At 45.4% G+C, this 17,918-nt stretch overlaps 1 protein-coding gene across 3 annotated transcripts in view; it reads right to left on the bottom strand.

Annotated features, from left to right (window-relative positions):
- Positions 1-17,918, bottom strand: part of LOC126202832 (carboxypeptidase E-like) — a 493,528-nt gene that overhangs the window by 106,059 nt on the left and 369,551 nt on the right. For all 3 annotated transcript variants that reach the window (XM_049936897.1, XM_049936898.1, XM_049936899.1), the window contains one exon: positions 3,783-3,922. In XM_049936897.1, coding sequence (XP_049792854.1) covers positions 3,783-3,922 — 140 coding nt within the window. The remainder of the gene's footprint in view (positions 1-3,782; positions 3,923-17,918) is intronic.

Here is a 17,918-nt window from a genome sequence, read left to right as displayed (position 1 = left end):
CCAACAACATGCTGAATAGACCTCTCAGGATTGGCATGACATTCTCTTCACCGACGAGTGTAGCATATGCCTTCAACCAGACATTGGCCGGAGATGTGTTTGGAGGCAACCCGGTCAGTCTGAACGCCTTAGACACCCTGTCCAGCGAGTGTAGCAATGTGGAGGTTTTGGGGTGGCATTATATGGGGTCGACGTACCCCGCTGGTGATCAGGGAAGGCGCCGTAACGGCTGTACGATACGTGGATGCCATCCTCCGACCGATAGTGCAACCATATCGGCAGCATATTGGCGAGGCATTCGTCTTCACAGACGGCAATTCGCGGTCCCATCTTTCACATCTTGTGAATGACTTCGTTCAGGATAACGACATCGCTCGACTAGAGCGGCCAGCATGTTCTCCAGGAACGAACCCTATCAATCATGCCTGGGATAGATTGAAAAGGGCTGTTTATGGACGACGTGACCCACCAACCACTGTGAGGGATCTGCGCCGAATCGGCATTGAGAAGTGGGACAATCTGGACCAACAGTGCCTTGATGAACTTGTGGATAGTATGCCACGACAAATAAAGGCATGGATCAATGCAAGGGGACGTGCTACTGGGTATTAAAGGTACTGGTGTGTACAGCAATCTGGACTACCACCTGTAAAGGTCTCGCTATATGGTGGTACAGCATGCAATGTGTGGTCTTCATGAGCGATAAAAATGGCGGAAATGATGTTTATTTTGATCACTTTTCCAATTTCCTGTACAGGTTCCGGAACACTCGGAACCGAGGTAAAGCAAAACTTTTTTGATGGGTGTAGTTGCGCCAAGGTTGCATTCATTAACTATCCCGAAACCGCGTGTATATTTGCTTGGAATGTTTATACGACAGTACCATCTGTGTGGCAGGGTAAGTACAAGAGCCGTTGTGAGGCGACCAGGGTCAAAATTCTGCAGTAATCCAAGTTCTTTCAGAAATTTTTGCGGCTACCGATTCCTACCATTTTCGGTATGGAGAAATGCAAACAAAAAATGAAATGTGGAGTGCATTTCCGAGATGTCGAGCTAGCTGCGCCACTGGTGATTTGTTGAATAGCGTTCACGTTTGGGGTACATAAGCGGCAGCCGTAACTGTCTGTGGTTACAACACTGGATTCGCATTCGGGAGGACGTCAGTTCGAACACGCTTCCGGCCACCGCGATTTGGGTTATTCGTGATTTCTCTAAATCGCTTCAGGCAAATTCCGGAATAATTCCTTCCCCATTCTTGATAGCACCCGAGCTAATCATCTCGATGTCGATGGGACGTTAAACTTTTTTTTTATTGCGCGTCAGGGATTTTAGGGGCGGACTGAGGTTTCCACAAAAACAAGAGGGTGTCGAGCGAAGATATCCTAGAATCTTTCATATTAGGTTCTTCTAATGTGGCCGCCAAAAATGAGCCGAATCTGTAGGAACCGCTGTTTGTGTCGATGGAGTGCTGCAAGGACCCCACGTGGCTCTCGGGCGGTGCTCGACGACGACCCATGCCTGTAGAAGAACATCCCAAAACATACACGAAGACCGTCACGTCTTGGCGCAAGGGCTAGAAGCTCACGCTCGGCGTAACCAAATATTATTTAAATTGAAGGTGGAAGAGAGAGGATGGAAAGCAGGCATTCGTATTCACATAAATAATTAAATACAATGTCGTGCGAGTAACAACGCGAAAAGGCCAAATATGTCGTAACAGGAACCAGACGCAATCGTTGTACACCTGGTGGAGACGCGTGCCGTACCGTGAAATCACGAGCCTGCCTCCGTCGTTTCGCTAAGGCATCCCTCACACGGGGCGTAGAAGCTCCCGTGCAAGTGGAGCTGTACAAGTTTTGTGGCGTCACTTCCCGTAGTTGCGCGTCGAGGAAGCACTGAAGTGTGTGAAACACGAAACGAGTCCTACGCCATTTCCGCAAAGTCCGACGAAAGGTTTAACCAATAAGAGTCGAGAAGATTCTCTACGTCACAAGCAGAATCACAAGCAGAACTTGAGAGTTGCCGTAATGAATTTCCTCGGTTTCTGTTAAAGCCCGTATTTCATCGGTTTCAGACCGTCAGAAAAAAATTTCGCATCACGAGTAAATAATTAATGTAGAATAATGAAATTTCGGGAATACGTTTGTCTAGATAACATATTTAACCGATTAACATGGCAACATCGCAGCTTAATGTATGTGAGACATAAGCCATTGCAAATGTGAAATGCTCGTACATTAATAACCGGTGTAACCACTAGAATGTCGAATGCAAGCATGAAAATGTGCACGCATTGTGCTGTACATACACCGGATGTCAGCATGTGAGTTGGCAGTTGCATTCCTGTTGCGCTCGGTCGGTCACTACAGCGGCGGTCAGTGCTGTTTGTGGATGTCACTGGGGTTGTCGCCCGACGGTGCCCCGTGTGTGCTCGATTGGTGGCAGACCTGGTGATCGAGCAGGCCGACACACTCTGTAGACCATATCTGGCTACAAAAACGGGCGAGCGTCACCCTGTTGGAAGACGCTGCCTAGAACTCTGTTCACAAGTGGCAGCACAACAGGTCGAATCACCGTACTGACGTACAGATTTGCAGTCAGGGTGGGCAGATAACCAAAAGGCTGCTTCTGCAGTCACACGAAATAAGCCCAGAGCATAAACGAGGTGTAGGCAAGACCGAGGCAGGTGCAGAAACAACTTTATCAGTACGAGTCGCATCCGCACTGGTCTGGATATACGCACCGATCCGGTTGGAGAGGGTGTCCTAAAGCTGTCTTATCCTCGCCTATAGTTGGTCGTCGATTTCCTCTATGCTGCCACTGGCAGAGAGTAGACGTCCGAGCTGGGGACAGTCGTGCCACGTGTGGACGAGGATTGTCCTCTTGAAAAATTGCACCACGATACTGTCGCGTGACAGGAAACACACGAGGGCCCCTGCTGTCTGCGACGTACAGCTGCGTAGTCAGAGTTCTCTCGATCACAGCCAGCCGTGAAATGAAGTCGAACCTGATTCTTCCCCACGCTGTGCCTCTACAAAACACTGGAAGTACAACAATACGGCGACCCTTGCTCGTGGTGATGAGACGCGGTCCACTGCAACCTTAATGTGCAGCACACTCGCCCTCACGTTCTCGTGCGGTCCAGCGTCCGGCCATTTCACATACGAGTCACCCACAAATCTGGATCTGCCCCTGTAAGACCTACTGGCCAAATAAGACCCGTTTCAAATTCTCTGTAGAGTGTCGATAATGCTGTCTCACACGAGTACGCGGCATCTCCCGTTTCTTCACTGTGGCCAGTTGACACCTGACGGCGCTGTTCACACCCCTCCAGCACCCTGCCAGGCCTGGCAATGGCACACCGTGGTGGCCGTTCTGTCTGTCACCGAGAATCGCCTATCCATCATTTAGACGCCTGCCGATGGCCTGCACGTGTTTGAAGTTACATGGGCATCTGACCACGTCTTCTGGGAGCTTCATTTTTGTCAAAGCCAGTGTTAAGTGCAGTTTGTTCGCCATCGTGTGCAAGCCAAGGAACATTGGATCGCAGCTCAGTATTGATTTGTCGATCCAAAAAGAGTTCTATATATTGGGGTGCAGAACACATTTTTAAATATTGCTTATGAATGTGTACACACACACACACACACACACACACACACACACACACACACACACACTCACACGACGTACAGGTACCAAAAATGTGACAGCAATACTGAAGTAAAATTTTTGCAAGAGGGCTTGTACTGAACAGAAACACAGATATAGAGGCGACCCACCTGCCAGATGTAGTGGATGAGGGCGTCCTTGTTGTTGAGCCACTCCTGCTCCAGCGTGTCGGCAGGAGGGTACTTGTCGCAGCCCAGCTCCAGCGTGATCTCGAAGTCGTTGGTGGCCAGGTAGTTAAAGTCCTGCATGCCTGCAACAAACGCCCGAGTCTCACCGACACCGCTGTCTACGTACACAGCTTCACGGTACTTCGTCATCAGTTGCCGAGGCGCCTAGCATTGTGCCACTCAAAGGGGTGCATTTCTTAATAAGGTGACTCAAAGTTACGTGCAGTCATGCGGTTCAGCAGTAAGTTATTACTTAATACACTCAAAAGTTTGCATAACAATTTTCTATGTACTATCGAGTCGAGAGAGATTCAGAAGTTATATAATATTATTACTTAGCCACGTATGTATGTGTGGGTTGTTTTAATTTTGAATTAACTCCTCTCAATATATATTTATTAATTTTCAACACGATGGTAGTCACCTTTATATAGGTGTACAGAAGAGGGTACTGTGAGCCCGAGATACTGCCGCCGAGAGGTAAATGGCGGTTGGGACCAGCTAGCTGATGGAACCCTGAGACACATCTTTAGGGTTCCCCTCAAAACTCGCTTGTAAAAACATGTAGGGCAGCCACAAGAAACAGCGCCGAGCACGACAACGCGATCTCTCTACTGTCGCTCATCTCCACTCTGACTCTACCACGGTTTTGTAAATGTCAAGAGACGGTCACTTTGTAACTTTTTAAACTGATACTTTAGTTTAAAGATGAAATCTGATGGCCAATCCTGGAACACTCATTCTCTCCAGTTTCAGTGCAAAATACCGTTTGCTTCGTGCTTCTTTTGCGTGCAATTATCTAGTCAAATTACCTCTCCTCCTGGAGCTATGACTGTGGTGTGCACCTGCATCGCTATGACTGACCTTTAGTCATTACTACACAACATAATCACTCGAGTTAAACCTCGGAACCTTGCCATATTAATAAATAATCCCCGACATATGAAGCGTAATACAATCTGAAGACATTTCGCACGATTTTTTTTAATCTCTGTCCTATCTCCATTATGAAATATATAAAGGTAAAACGATTTATACACAAGTGTCCATTTTGTTTTCAAGAGTTAACAAGTTGAGGTACGTACGCGACTGGTGGATACTGATGCCATATGGTACATTGCATTGCACCTATAAATTACTCATTTCACTTGGTGAGCTACACAACTTAATCGACATTTTTATTAATTAACTGATGTTAATATAAATATATTTCAGAAAGGATATATGAACTTTCCAGGTACTAGTGCAGTGCAATAGTTGCGTGTTTGTCTGGCGATAAAAACAATTGAGACGCTGAACACATATTCTATGATTACTTGTCTAATTATACTTACGAATCTGCATTTTCGAGAATGTTATTCTACATTTTGACTTACAACATAATGTTTTTATTGCGGTATATTGATAATCTTTACTTATGGCCGTCTGACAGCAACTGAATAAAACACAATTTTAGTGCCATACGCGTTTCGCCTTTATTTTCTGCAAGGCATCATCGGTAGCCTGGAATATGTGCATATGTTTGCGATTTAAATTAATTTTTGGTCACTGTACGTTTAGTTTATAAACAGTTTTGGTGGTTGGTATTTCGTATTAACTAGTAATATTTTGAACTGTACTTACAGGTTGCGTGGATGATTTCCGCTTATTACGCTCCTGTTGCATTTTTGGTGTTGTTCTTCTTCTTATAAATGCCAAATTCCGGTTTTTCCCACATTTCACAGCTCTATGAACAGAACATGCAATGTTTTGGTTTGTGTTGCCGACTGTCAGATGTTATTGCCAAAGATCGAGTGTTATTCCCAAACTTTCGGGTGTAATTATTGAAGTATCTGTGATCTGTTTGTGTATGAATTTGTGTGTGTGTGTGTGTGTGTGGTTTTTGTGGGCTGTTTGTGTGTGTGTATGTGTGTTTGTGTGTCCAGAAGGCGAAGGGGGAAGAGTGATATCTTTTACCCTGGTTGTGTGAGAGGGACTATTTTTTCGATTTTTAATCTTATCATTTCTTTTATTAAGTGTAGTAGGGAGCCTGTGCTGATGTGTATTTGTTCATTTATCACGTGTTTGTTTTCAGCGATGGCTTTCTGAATGTGGAAGTTTTCTTGCGTTTGTATAAGATGTTTGTCATGGTTGCTTATTCTCATTATATTCATTTCTTATTCCATGTTTGTGGGATCGTGGTTGTGGTGTTTTAAATGTTCTGCAAATGTGGAATGGTTTGTTTCGTACTTCCAACAGCTGATATGTTCTTTGTATCGTGTTCCAAAATTCCTGCATGTCATGCCTATGTATACTGCATCACAACTTTGACATTCAAGTTTATATATTCCCGATTGTTGGAATTTGTCCTCTTGGTAGCTGGTTGGCTTAGGTGTGGTTGGAGGGCTTTTGCTGGAATTTGTCCCACTTGGTAGCTGGTTGGCTTAGGTGTGATTGGAGGGTTTGCCCAGACTTACATGCTATTTGGAAGCCCTGTCTCTTTAGGATGTTTGCAACTCTGTGTGTTAATTTATGTGTGTAGGTCATACTGTACAATCTGGTTCTTTTCTGTGTGGTGTTGTCTTTGTGTGTGTTTGTAAGTTTTCAGCTTGTGAGTTCTCATGTATTCTGGAAATGTTGTTTTTGAAACAACCCGACTGTCTTGCTTGCACCGAGCGAGGTGGCGCAGTGGTTAGCACACTGGATTCGCATTCGGGAGGACGACGGTTCAATCCCGTCACCAGCCATCCTGATTTAGGTTTTCCGTGATTTCCCTAAATCGTTTCAGGCAAATGCCGGGATGATTCCTTTGAAAGGGCACGGCCGATTTCCTTCCCCATCCTTCCCTAACCCGAGCTTGCGCTCCGTCTCTAATGACCTCGTTCTCGACGGGACGATAAAAAAAAAACGCACTAACAACCTGTCTTGCTTGATCTCTTCGACTGGTTCAAAATTCAGCTCGGTAGTTTTAGGAAATGTTTGCAGTAAAATAGCTACTGTGATTAATGAAACTTCTACATCCAAGACTGAGTAATTACCGTGCCATGTAAGCAATGTGGACGGATGCTCATAGATTTGTTTTTCTTTTTGGAAGCCTTATTTTGACTTATTTGTTTTCAGTCACATAAAATAGAAATACGATTTGTTAAACATTGTTCTACTGCTGAAGTGTAGAATTTTAAGATTTTTTCATAAGTTTTTGATGAGAAAATAGCTAACCAATCGAATGTGGATGCAGAGTCTAACCCAGAATTAGGAGAATCTATCGCACAGCGTAGTCGATCAACCTCTTAATCAGGCGGGCTGTTTCAAAAAATGGATGCAGTGTCAAGGAAGGTCCGCAGTGTAGACGAAATTCTGTCGCACTGGCGGCTATGTCCACAGCACACGCTGGGATCTCAAGAAAACAAGACCCTCTGCCGTCGGCACAACACGTTACAGCGAGGGAAATTTTGGAGCAGCACAACGCACTGTCCTCCACCGAAACTGTGATGTCCCCTTTAAATTTGAGGACTGAAGTTAGCTCAGGCAGGCTTACTAGAAGGGGAGTGCGTTTTAGGTAATGAAGTTGTACCGAAAACCCAAGCGCAAGATGCGTTATCCGAAAATGCGCCCGTCAGCTTTCTGACAAAGGCAGCAAAAGAAAATGATGCATGATCAGTTCGAAACATAGAGAAAAATTCCTGCAGATGACTTTGTTGCTAGGAAGTCTGAAAGAAACCTGTAAAGAACCAAAGCTATTGATGTGAAGGTGGTAGTAATAGTTTCATAGACAACAAATGAGGTCGCATTTGACCGGGACTGTTCAATAAGTAAACTTCAGGCTGAATTAAGTGACAGTAAGGACAAATTAGGACATCAGTTTTCACGATAACGTGATGCTGAATTAGCTGAAATATGGAGCGTGGAGCACGATGATCAATTGCTTGCACATGGCTTAGAGGTTGTGCTCAATTCCAAACTACCCGCTAATAGGCAACAGGAAGCACAATATGAGCTGATGTCTCCGTCATTGAGTGAATCGTTATATAACATAGAAGCTGCTCTGGTTTTTACTTCGGCACTGCTGGAAGAAGATTTAATAGGATGTACATGGTATCGAGTGTTTTTACCTAGCAGAAAGAGCATCCAAACTGTGATTTTTTAAGGTCATTCTGCGTAGTAGAAACATACTGATTGTTGACGATCATATGTTTGGGGAGTGGTTGTACTTGAGGGGATCCTACCCTCTGGGCTATGGAGGCAGGTGAATAGTGCCTTCTTGGCAAAAAATTGGTCTGACGGGATACAAGAACGACTTTACAAGTAAGTCTTCTACTTTAGAGGTATTTCACACTGACAAGGAATTCTAAGAAAGTACTTCGAGAAGCATTTTAACAAGACATAATATTTGGATGAGACAATATCTTATCAGAACATTCTCAAGATATTGAAGGCAACATTGTCAATTGATATACGCGAAAAATTCTTCAGTGTACCCGAGACGAACCTGAGAGAGTGCATGGCGGTCCTTGATGCAGATGATTTACCTGATGAGGACACAAAAGCCGAAACAAACAATACCAGAATGAGGTGACTTTTGCATGATGATAATAATAATAGTAATAAACATAAGCTTAATAATGATGATGATGATGGTGACACGTCCATCGAGTGTTCGCAAGTGTGACGGCGAGCAGCAAGGCGAGGAGCCGGCCAGGCGAAGAGCGCGACGGCAGCTGCCTGTTCCACACCAGCCGCGAGCACTGGCACAGCTAGCCGACACACCAGACATGGCGCGGCTACACTCCTGGCGGCGGTGTGGAGGGCAGAAGCGGACCGGCAGCGCTGACAGGCAGGTGTCCATCTACTGTGGTGAGGTCACCTCTACTGTGACGTGTACATCAGAGTTACAGTGAACGCTCCACACTTCCACAGTCAGCAACGTTCCACAAAATTTTAGATGAAAGTTCTGCTCGTGATGTGGTCTGATCAAAAGAGTGTGAAAACATTAAGGTGCCCACCTCACCCACACCATGGGGCTGAAGGCGCTAGATCTCAAAGTAACAATACTGCGCTCCTTCCCCCCCCCCCCCCCCCAATATGAAGCTGAGTAATGTAGCAATGTAGCGATTGAACACACATTTGTAGTACTTGAGAGTTGAGCGGTGGGCTGTGGACGCCTGTAGAAAAGGGACACATAGATCGTCGTTTCTTCCGCAAAATCTCAGTTTCTAGTTTATGGCGTTCAGGTATCCGGGGACTTGCTAATAAGTTACATTGACCGTGGTAAACTTTGCCAGGCAATAAAAGTGAAGTCGATCAGCAATGAGAGTGACAGTGTAAACTGCAACCTAATTAGCGTTCTGTGTAGTGAGAAGCACATTATAGATAAAGTAAATGGGTCTTCGTGTTTGAGCCTAAACCACCCGGTCTGATTTAACAAGAATTTTGTTAACATATTTAGATGCTTGTTTTCTGCCTGTCGTGCATATACATAGACATGCAGAGAACAGAGCAAACGCTCTCCAAATGTGGAGGTGAGTGGATACAGTCGAGTACAGTGCTGTATTACGCCTCCATATCAGTGCATTTGCGCTAGGTGTAGGCGGCTGTGCTACATTTACAGTCAAATTTAGAACACAGAAAGAGGTTCTTATGTCGTGATCGCATGGATAGATGTGACCGAAAATCGATATAAATGCGAAAAAAGACGACGGAATAGGTATAAATTGACAGAATATACAACGAAGTGCTGTGAAATTGGGGAAGTACTTGGGTAGCTTCCGGTTCGCGCTGAACAATTTGTACATGTGAGCACGTATGCGGCAACAGGAGGAATCCGGGAAAACGTCGAAACCAATGGAATCAGCGAGATAGTCAGTTTTTTTTCCGTTGAGGCAGTACTATACTCTATGCCTATTGAGGAACCAATGATACACGCGAGTTGACTACTGTATTTGATGCTTTTCAGGAGGACAAACAAAGATTCACGTCTAAAATTACTTGCATCTGCGTTAAAGGATAACTGAGAGTGGACGGGGTGATCGACTGAGATACAGCCGTAACGAGGTACGATTTAATGGTTGACTGATTCATTCTAGAACAGGAGCAGTTGGCGCAGGTTAATTTTTTTCCAGTGTTCTGTCCGGATGCATCAATCGTGTGACATAGCCTTCGTTCTACTCGTATACAGCCACGTGTTCTGTATGCGGTTTAAAGCGCTGTCTACTTGCGATCGTTAACGGTGAACCTATCGGTCATCAGAGGACTTCCATCTCATGTGTGATTAAACGTGACACATTCCTCTACACGAACTTTGATTTATGCGATCCTCCTGTCGCATCCTGGGTGTAAAATTAACACTTCAGCGCCATAACTAAGTTAGCGATAGGAGCTTGTGAGGCGCTGCAATCCCCGTGTACACAATTGCCGGAGACATGTGCGGTTCACATAGTTAGTGACAGAATGACTTGTAATTTTCATATGGCGGAGGCTGCTGCTATGTGTTTATCTGTTTCGTTGTACGAGGTATCCCCCGCTACTAAACATCATTTTATATAGGTCCGATGCAGGCATAGTATAATTTCTGAATCGTGGTCAGATGTGAACTTTGGACACTACGTCTCCGTAAAGCTATATAGTGCTCGTATCATGCAGAGCAAATGTTTTACGGAAGTAGTTTTCTCGTTTTACGGTTCGATGACATAGTTTATCGTAGAAAAACCGGGAAGAAGGATGTATGTCACGCGCTTGAAATATATTTCTCACACTGTAACATTAACGATGCTACAATTCCATACGTCTGATACGTCGCAAACGCACACGAGCTAACATTATAGGACCGTTTTAAGTGCAGAACGTTGTATCCTTAGGAGTGCGTGTGTTTATGTTCTCTCTCTTACAAATATCTTCCCGGTGCCGATCCTAGACTGTAGAGTTGATAGCTTGGTTGATTTACGTAAAGATGCGTCGAACTCCATCCGTCTGGGGCTCCATCGTGTATAAAAATCAATCATTTGTTGTTCATCTTAACTGTCTGCTATTATATGACGGCACTTTGAAATCTGTTACTATACATCGATAAGGAGTGCTAAGCTCCTCGACATGAAACTTCCTGGCAGATTAAAACTGTGTGCCCGACCGAGACTCGAACTCGGGACCCTTGCCTTTCGCGGGCAAGTGCTCTACCATCTGAGCTACCGAAGCACGACTCACGCCCGGTACTCACAGTTTTACTTCTGCTTCGGTAGCTCAGATGGTAGAGCACTTGCCCGCGAAAGGCAAAGGTCCCGAGTTCGAGTCTCGGTCGGGCACACAGTTTTAATCTGCCAGGAAGTTTCATATCAGCGCACACTCCGCTGCAGAGTGAAAATCTCATTCTGGAAACATCCCCCAGGCTGTGGCTAAGCCATGTCTCCGCAATATCCTTTCTTTCAGGAGTGCTAGTTCTGCAAGGTTCGCAGGAGAGCTTCTGTAAAGTTTGGAAGATAGGAGACGAGATACTGGCAGAAGTAAAGCTGTGAGGACCGGGCGTGAGTCGTGCTTCGGTAGCTCAGATGGTAGAGCACTTGCCCGCGAAAGGCAAAGGTCCCGAGTTCGAGTCTCGGTCGGGCACACAGTTTTAATCTGCCAGGAAGTTTCATATCAGCGCACACTCCGCTGCAGAGTGAAAATCTCATTCTGGAAACATCCACGACATGGTTGCATCTCGAGAAATCTCGTGCACTTGGACGGGATAGAACTCGGAAAGCTCAATTTATTCACGAGACGTGGAGTATAGCGGTCTTCTTGTGGTTGGTTGCAGATTAATTCGCTAATGGTGCTGCAAAAAAAATGGCTCTGAGCACTATGCGACTTAACTTCTGAGGTCATCAGTCGCCTAGAACTTAGAACTAATTAAACCTAACTAACCTAAGGACATCACACACATCCATGCCCGAGGCAGGATTCGAACCTGCGACCGTAGCGGTCGCTCGGTCCAGACTGTAGCGCCCAGAACCGCACGGCCACACCGGCCGGCCTAATGGTGCTGCAGGTAAGGTTGGTCAATGATAGTGTGATGAGGGTCTTTCACTCTCTAATTTTGCCCGAAGACAGCGAGAATGCTCTGTGACTCCCATACGTGGAGAGATAGATCGTAAATTAAACACTACGATCGGCGTGACAGAGATTGTGGAGTGCTGTCTGGTATACTTTGACGATTTATGTGTTCGAGAATTAAGACTGAATGGACGTACTGCTCAGTCATCTAGCCATGTTCGCAATGACACTCGCAACGTGGATAGGGCATGGTTTAGCTGTGATACTGAAATTGGGGAAACATGCTGTCACATCATTGGCCGGTGTTGAACTTGTGTAAAATTCTTCGGGCTATCAAGTGTGGTTTTTATTGTTAGAGTACATAGATGGTGCCTTTTCCATCCCATCCTACCATTGGTTAGCAGGTAATGATTGACTGATACGGCTTGTTTGAGTTGGGGAAAAAGTTTTGGTGGATGAACAGCAACTTCTGGGGGTTGCTACAGCGAAACGGTGATCACGTAAATGAGTGCAATAAGAGGAATGAGTTGAAAGGGAACGCATAGTTGTCAGCTATTCCATCAGTGTGAGCGACGAGTCCAAATGTAGAGCTCGTGAAGCACCTTCGGACAATAGTTTGGAGACCTACAGCAAGTCTTCCAGTTTGCTTGTGTTGTAAGTGTCTTTTATTTAAAATCGGCAGATGTGTGGCATGTTACGGGTCCCGCCGTAAGACACAGGAGGCAGTAGCAGCAGCAGTCTGAGGTGTAAAGTGGGAGAGGGACTGTGTATGCCGCTAGCGATGCTTGGCTGGCTGCACGCTGTGCTATTCTGGGGAGCATTGTGCATTCTCCCTCTCTGCCCTAGATCGCAGCGCAGCTGGTCGTCATTGCACCAGGATAGGTGCCTAGTTGACTTCTAAATGGGATGAGCTTCTATAGTTCGTAACATTTTTCTGTTGGGGGGTGGAGAATAACTATTTAACATGGTGGGCTGACTGATTTGAATGGGCGCGGATCTGTAGTACTTGTATGTAGTTTGGGGTCGTGCCACATTGCGCGCATTTCCGCCGAATGGTCAAAACAAGCTCCTGTTCCACTAACTAAGGTCGTACTGTTTCTACATGGGTTGAAGAAGGTGGTGGATATGTCTTTCTCCGACGTTTGCTCAGTTCCGACTTAAATCGGACGATCAGATGCACAAAGCTGTAGAAATGGAATCAGTTGCAAGATGCGTAGGGGGGTCACTAAAACGAAGTTGGAAGTTTACTGTAGCAGCTAGGTTCGGGAAACGTTACTCGTTTCGAGATATGACAGTGCCAGAAATATCATTCAGTAGCGGTTTTAATAATTAGAGGAACTGTCAGTAGGATCGAACGCGGGTATGTGCTTGAATGGAACGACCAGATTCCAGATGAGTGGCAACATTTCTAGCGGACAGCGTGACACTACAGATCAGGGAGACTAGTGCACATCTTCTTACGACCTCAGTCAGCACATCACCTACTACTGCTACTGTTTGTGATCCTTCTCAGTCAGTCATCGCCTACAGCTCAGAGGATATATCGCTGAACATCTGATGTGATCTCGAGGCAGAATGCGCTAGAAATGCTACAGAATTATTTGGCTTGGGCTGTGTCATGGAGTCGCAAATACCGCTTACATACCACGTTCCTTAGCCGATTGACTTTCAAATGCGGTAATTTTATCACTAGGTTGGATCGTGGGCTTACACATTCCTACGATCACCGTCACGGTATTTGTCCAGAAAAAAGAAAACTAGCTAATTCAGAGGTAATGTCATACCACAATTTGTAAAGCGGGTATACCTTTTAACATGGATACTTGTGTGCAGCTGTAGAACCAGGAGCACTTGTGGGAGGAACAGGCAATAGTTGTTACGATTGGGTTTTTCTCTTTAGCATCTGGTCGATAACGTCTCTCTTTCTATGACATGCTTGTAGGACTCGCAAGAAGAACATAAGGGACATGCACACACATCGCTGATTTCTGGTCCGTGTTATTTCACATTGTAGGCAATGATTTATTGACCAAATATTATAGTTAGTAGTAGTGGTGATTGCGTGATATGTCCGCATTTGAGCATCAGGTTTATAAAGTATGTGTTTGTGGAAAGGAGATGACTATGGCCTGTTGTAGGGAAGGTATGGATTTGATTTGGAATACTGTGATAGCAAAGGAAAGAGTGTGTCCAGTCATAAGGCAGGTGCAGATATTTCCATTTCCAGAGGCACCGCCTTCAGTAGGGTGTACTTCCGATATTTAGATCATTGTCGAATGATGTTCAATTGATACCGTGATCATAAGATGGGCAGCTTTCGTGATCAAGTAGAAATTTGAGAATATTGTGGATGCGTTTGAGGTGGACTGTTATTCACTTCCATGTAAAATGTTCGGTTGACTGCTTCTGTACATTTCGGACCTTTATTTAGTTGAGAGAAGATCGATTGTGGTGTGCCCATGTGGCATGTGGAAAACATGTTTGCCTGTTCTCTAGACATGGGAACGACCTTAGTTGGCTTGTAAACTATAGGAATGTTTTGGAATTTCTTAGCTCAGCGAGATCAGAGACGGGGTTCTACTGCCGTGTGCTTGATATCGAGAAGTACGCGAAAATTATATAATATTATGGCGGAAGTAGGTGTGTTCTTGTAATACAAGAGTCTGTCTGGAGATGGGTGTCAGACTGTAGCAGCAATGGTAATATTTAATTGTAGTTACACTGGCACATATGTTCCTGGCTTCAAATATCGTTGTGAGTATGGTATGTATTTGATGATCTATATACAAGTTTAAGGGTTTAATTGTAATTCATTTTAGCCATATGTGGAAAATAATTTTACCTCTGAAAGTCCCAGAAAGAAGAGGTGGATGGTGCTCGGATACCAGCGGCGTCAGTAATTCGCCGAGTTAACTCGATAAGAGCCAATCATAATGCTGGATTCATTCACATGTTTCGTGCTGGGATATGGGAGCCTTTACATAACCGTGTGAACATTTGCATATGTTGAGAGCACGATGGGTATCACGCGATGGAGTGGGTATCACGTTAGGTCCGCGAGGAAGACTGCATTGGACGCTACTGTGCGTTATTTTCGTAAAGAGGTTTTGTTAGGGCAAGAATTTCCGTGCACACAGGCTGAGAGAAGACTACTAAAAAAGCGCACGCTAATTATTTCTGGGGGACCATGGAATTTACTAGAGCTCGATTTGGTTATTATTTCAGATAGCAATGTGGCTTGAGTATAAGAATGTTGCTAGATGTGCTTGCGATGGTAAGTAGCTATGCGCGGCGAGCATCAGTAAAACGTCACGTATGGTCCATTACGATCGCTAAAAAGAAAGCAGGTTCTGCTATTCTGGAATGTATTCCTGCAGTGTCTTCACCGGATCGCACAGTTAGAGTTGAGGGTGCGCACACTGTAAACAAGATCGCATCATCAACGACGCCTTCATACGAGTTTCGCCTGCGTTCGGCGACAGCTCGCGGCTGCGCTCCCCCCGATCACGTCAGCACGTGTGTCCAAGTGAACACGTATTTGGATAGGAATTTCTCAGAACTGAAGTACGAGTGAGATGTCGCCACCTGATGCTTGCGGCACCCGGGCGGGGGCCTGTGGGTGGTTTGACAGCTGAAGACCGAGCCACGTCGCTGGGGTCGCCTGTGCGCTCTACTGGAGGGTGCTTGCACGTGTTGATTGACTTATTGTGCGAGCAGGTCTGTAGGCTGTGCTATGCGTTATTTGGACAGCTTACGTGTACTACGCGTGTCTAGACATAACTGTGCTGAATTATTTAGGAGGAGTCTGAATGTCTGTACTTAAATTATTTGTCTAAATTAGGAGTTGTTTGTGTGTATGCAGACTGTGTATTGTGGCCCCAAGCATAACATTGTAAGATAGCAGATTTTGCACCTTACATGATGCTAAATCAGTACTAATACACCGAATAATAATCGATAATTGGCCCACCGGTAGGAGAGAATGGACACAGAAAATGAAGTTGTGTGTCTCATGTCAGACTAACGAGATGGACTCAGAGGCTGGAACACGGCCGGAACCCCTAAGGAAGGTGTTTGTGTCATGTCAAACTAACGGGATGGCCGCAGCCGGACCCCTTTGTCGGCTGGCACTTCAGACCACCAAACACGTTGGGAGAGGCTGGGCCATCACAACAAGAAGCGAGAAGGAGCTATATGCGAAAGAGAGAAAGACGATTTCGCGCCACAGTGGAAAATTTGCGGAAGACTGTGACGGGATTGGCGCAGAGTGCGTAGAGATACGTGTTAAAAGTTTGGCGGCAACAGTAACCGCGGGAGAATTCTGTGTCGTGGTTGGGTACAAACGCGCACGGATACATGGAAGTCCGTGTCGTGATTGGCTACCAACGCGCACGGATCCATGAGGCGAAGAACGGCCAGGTTTGCAAAAACTCTGAAGGTTGGCTCTGGGATCGGGACTGGACCGGAGCATTCGCGGTGTCTGGCTGCCCTGCTTGGGGAGCGTGGAGAGAAGTAGGTTGGAGGAGTTACCAGTGGTTACTCTCCAAGTCTGAATAGTGTAGAGCATACGACTCCACACACGTAGCGTTATCTGTTCCTCTGAGGAGGGAAACAGATTTGTACTTACTTGTGGTGTTCACATGCAATCTGAAGTGTACCTTTGCTGCCGCGCACTCGAGTCGACCAACTACTCTTGGCATATGTGCAAGTAGCTTGAGTATTGACTAGTGACGGACTCAGCAACTGAACACTTACGTACAGGAGTTTACAGACGCAAACCACGTCCACGTTGGAGATCAAAGTCAAGCTCGCTCACGGGAAAGACGGCACCACGACGTTGGCTGGGCCGACCGTCGTAATCATCACGGAGAATTACGGTGACATTAGCAATCATCAGCCAGAGTAGGGCACTGTAATTCTAAATGAGTTCGTAATCCGCTAGCTCTTTGACTGGCGCTCTCTGAGTCTGTGTCCGTTCAGGCAGAACTTCAGTAGAGTCACTTGCGGGTTCAGTGTTGACTTAAGTAGTTAGGAAAAGAGGATACATTGTGCCAGTGATAGGCTACTTAGGTTAGCGAGTGTATTGGATTGTCATGTTAGGCTAGAAGTATTGCTCGTCCTGCTTTCTGAATAAATCTTAATTTGGTATCATATGCTAATCACTGCATTATTGATTTCGTAGCTAGCAATCACCATATTTTTGTTTAATAATTAGAGTGTAATGATAATTTCGATGCAAATGATACTGGAAGCATAACCGCGCGTTTAAACAGAGCCACCTTAAGTCAGATAGCAACTCAAGGTCGACTAAGACTACCAATAGATATTTTTCAGTATCTCGATAATTATACAATAAACCCCCCGTACGTTGCAACATGACGAGTATTTTGCGTCAGTATGATAAATATATTCGATCCCTAAACAAAATATTCCAAACTAAATAGAGTGCACTACTTCTTTACTCTCCCCAGCAGCCCAGCGGAGTCTGAGCCATTTTCGCGCCATTTTCCTCCTACAGACCACAATCTGGGATTAGGTCAAAGGAGGGATGACAGTACTCTGTGGTGGCAGTAATGTGTAGTAGGTCAGTTGGAGTCTAGATCTTGTGGTGAAGACATTGACTGGAAAATAAAAAGTTATGCCCTTAATAGAGAGAGTCGTTTCCCCGCCACTTTGCCCCACCATCTTGGATTACGTCATGCACTATGCACGTTAGTACACGTTAGCCCGACAACATGGGCTGGTGGGGGGATGTGGCGGATGGTTGATTCCAGGTCCTAGGTTCTATGAAGTCGAATCACGTGACTAATGCAGTATCGAACAGGAGTGCAGCATTCTAAGGGTGGGGGTGGGGAGGGGGGGTGCTAGGTCACGAATGAACACCGCGCTGATAGTGGAAAAATGTGGAACTTCTCGTTTGATCATTGAATATTGGAATTGTAAATTGAGTTATGAATATGATTAAAACTGAAATGGAATTGAGTAGTTAGGTAATTGATAGGTTAGATGCGCAATGTTGGTGTCACTTGTGTTCATTTAAATTCGTTAGCATATTTACAGAAGGCTGTGTGCGGTGCG

This window comes from Schistocerca nitens, chromosome 1 (assembly GCF_023898315.1).
Source record: "Schistocerca nitens isolate TAMUIC-IGC-003100 chromosome 1, iqSchNite1.1, whole genome shotgun sequence".
Classification (NCBI taxonomy): Eukaryota; Metazoa; Arthropoda; class Insecta; order Orthoptera; family Acrididae; genus Schistocerca; species Schistocerca nitens.
This window is presented reverse-complemented; position numbering and strand designations above follow the sequence as displayed.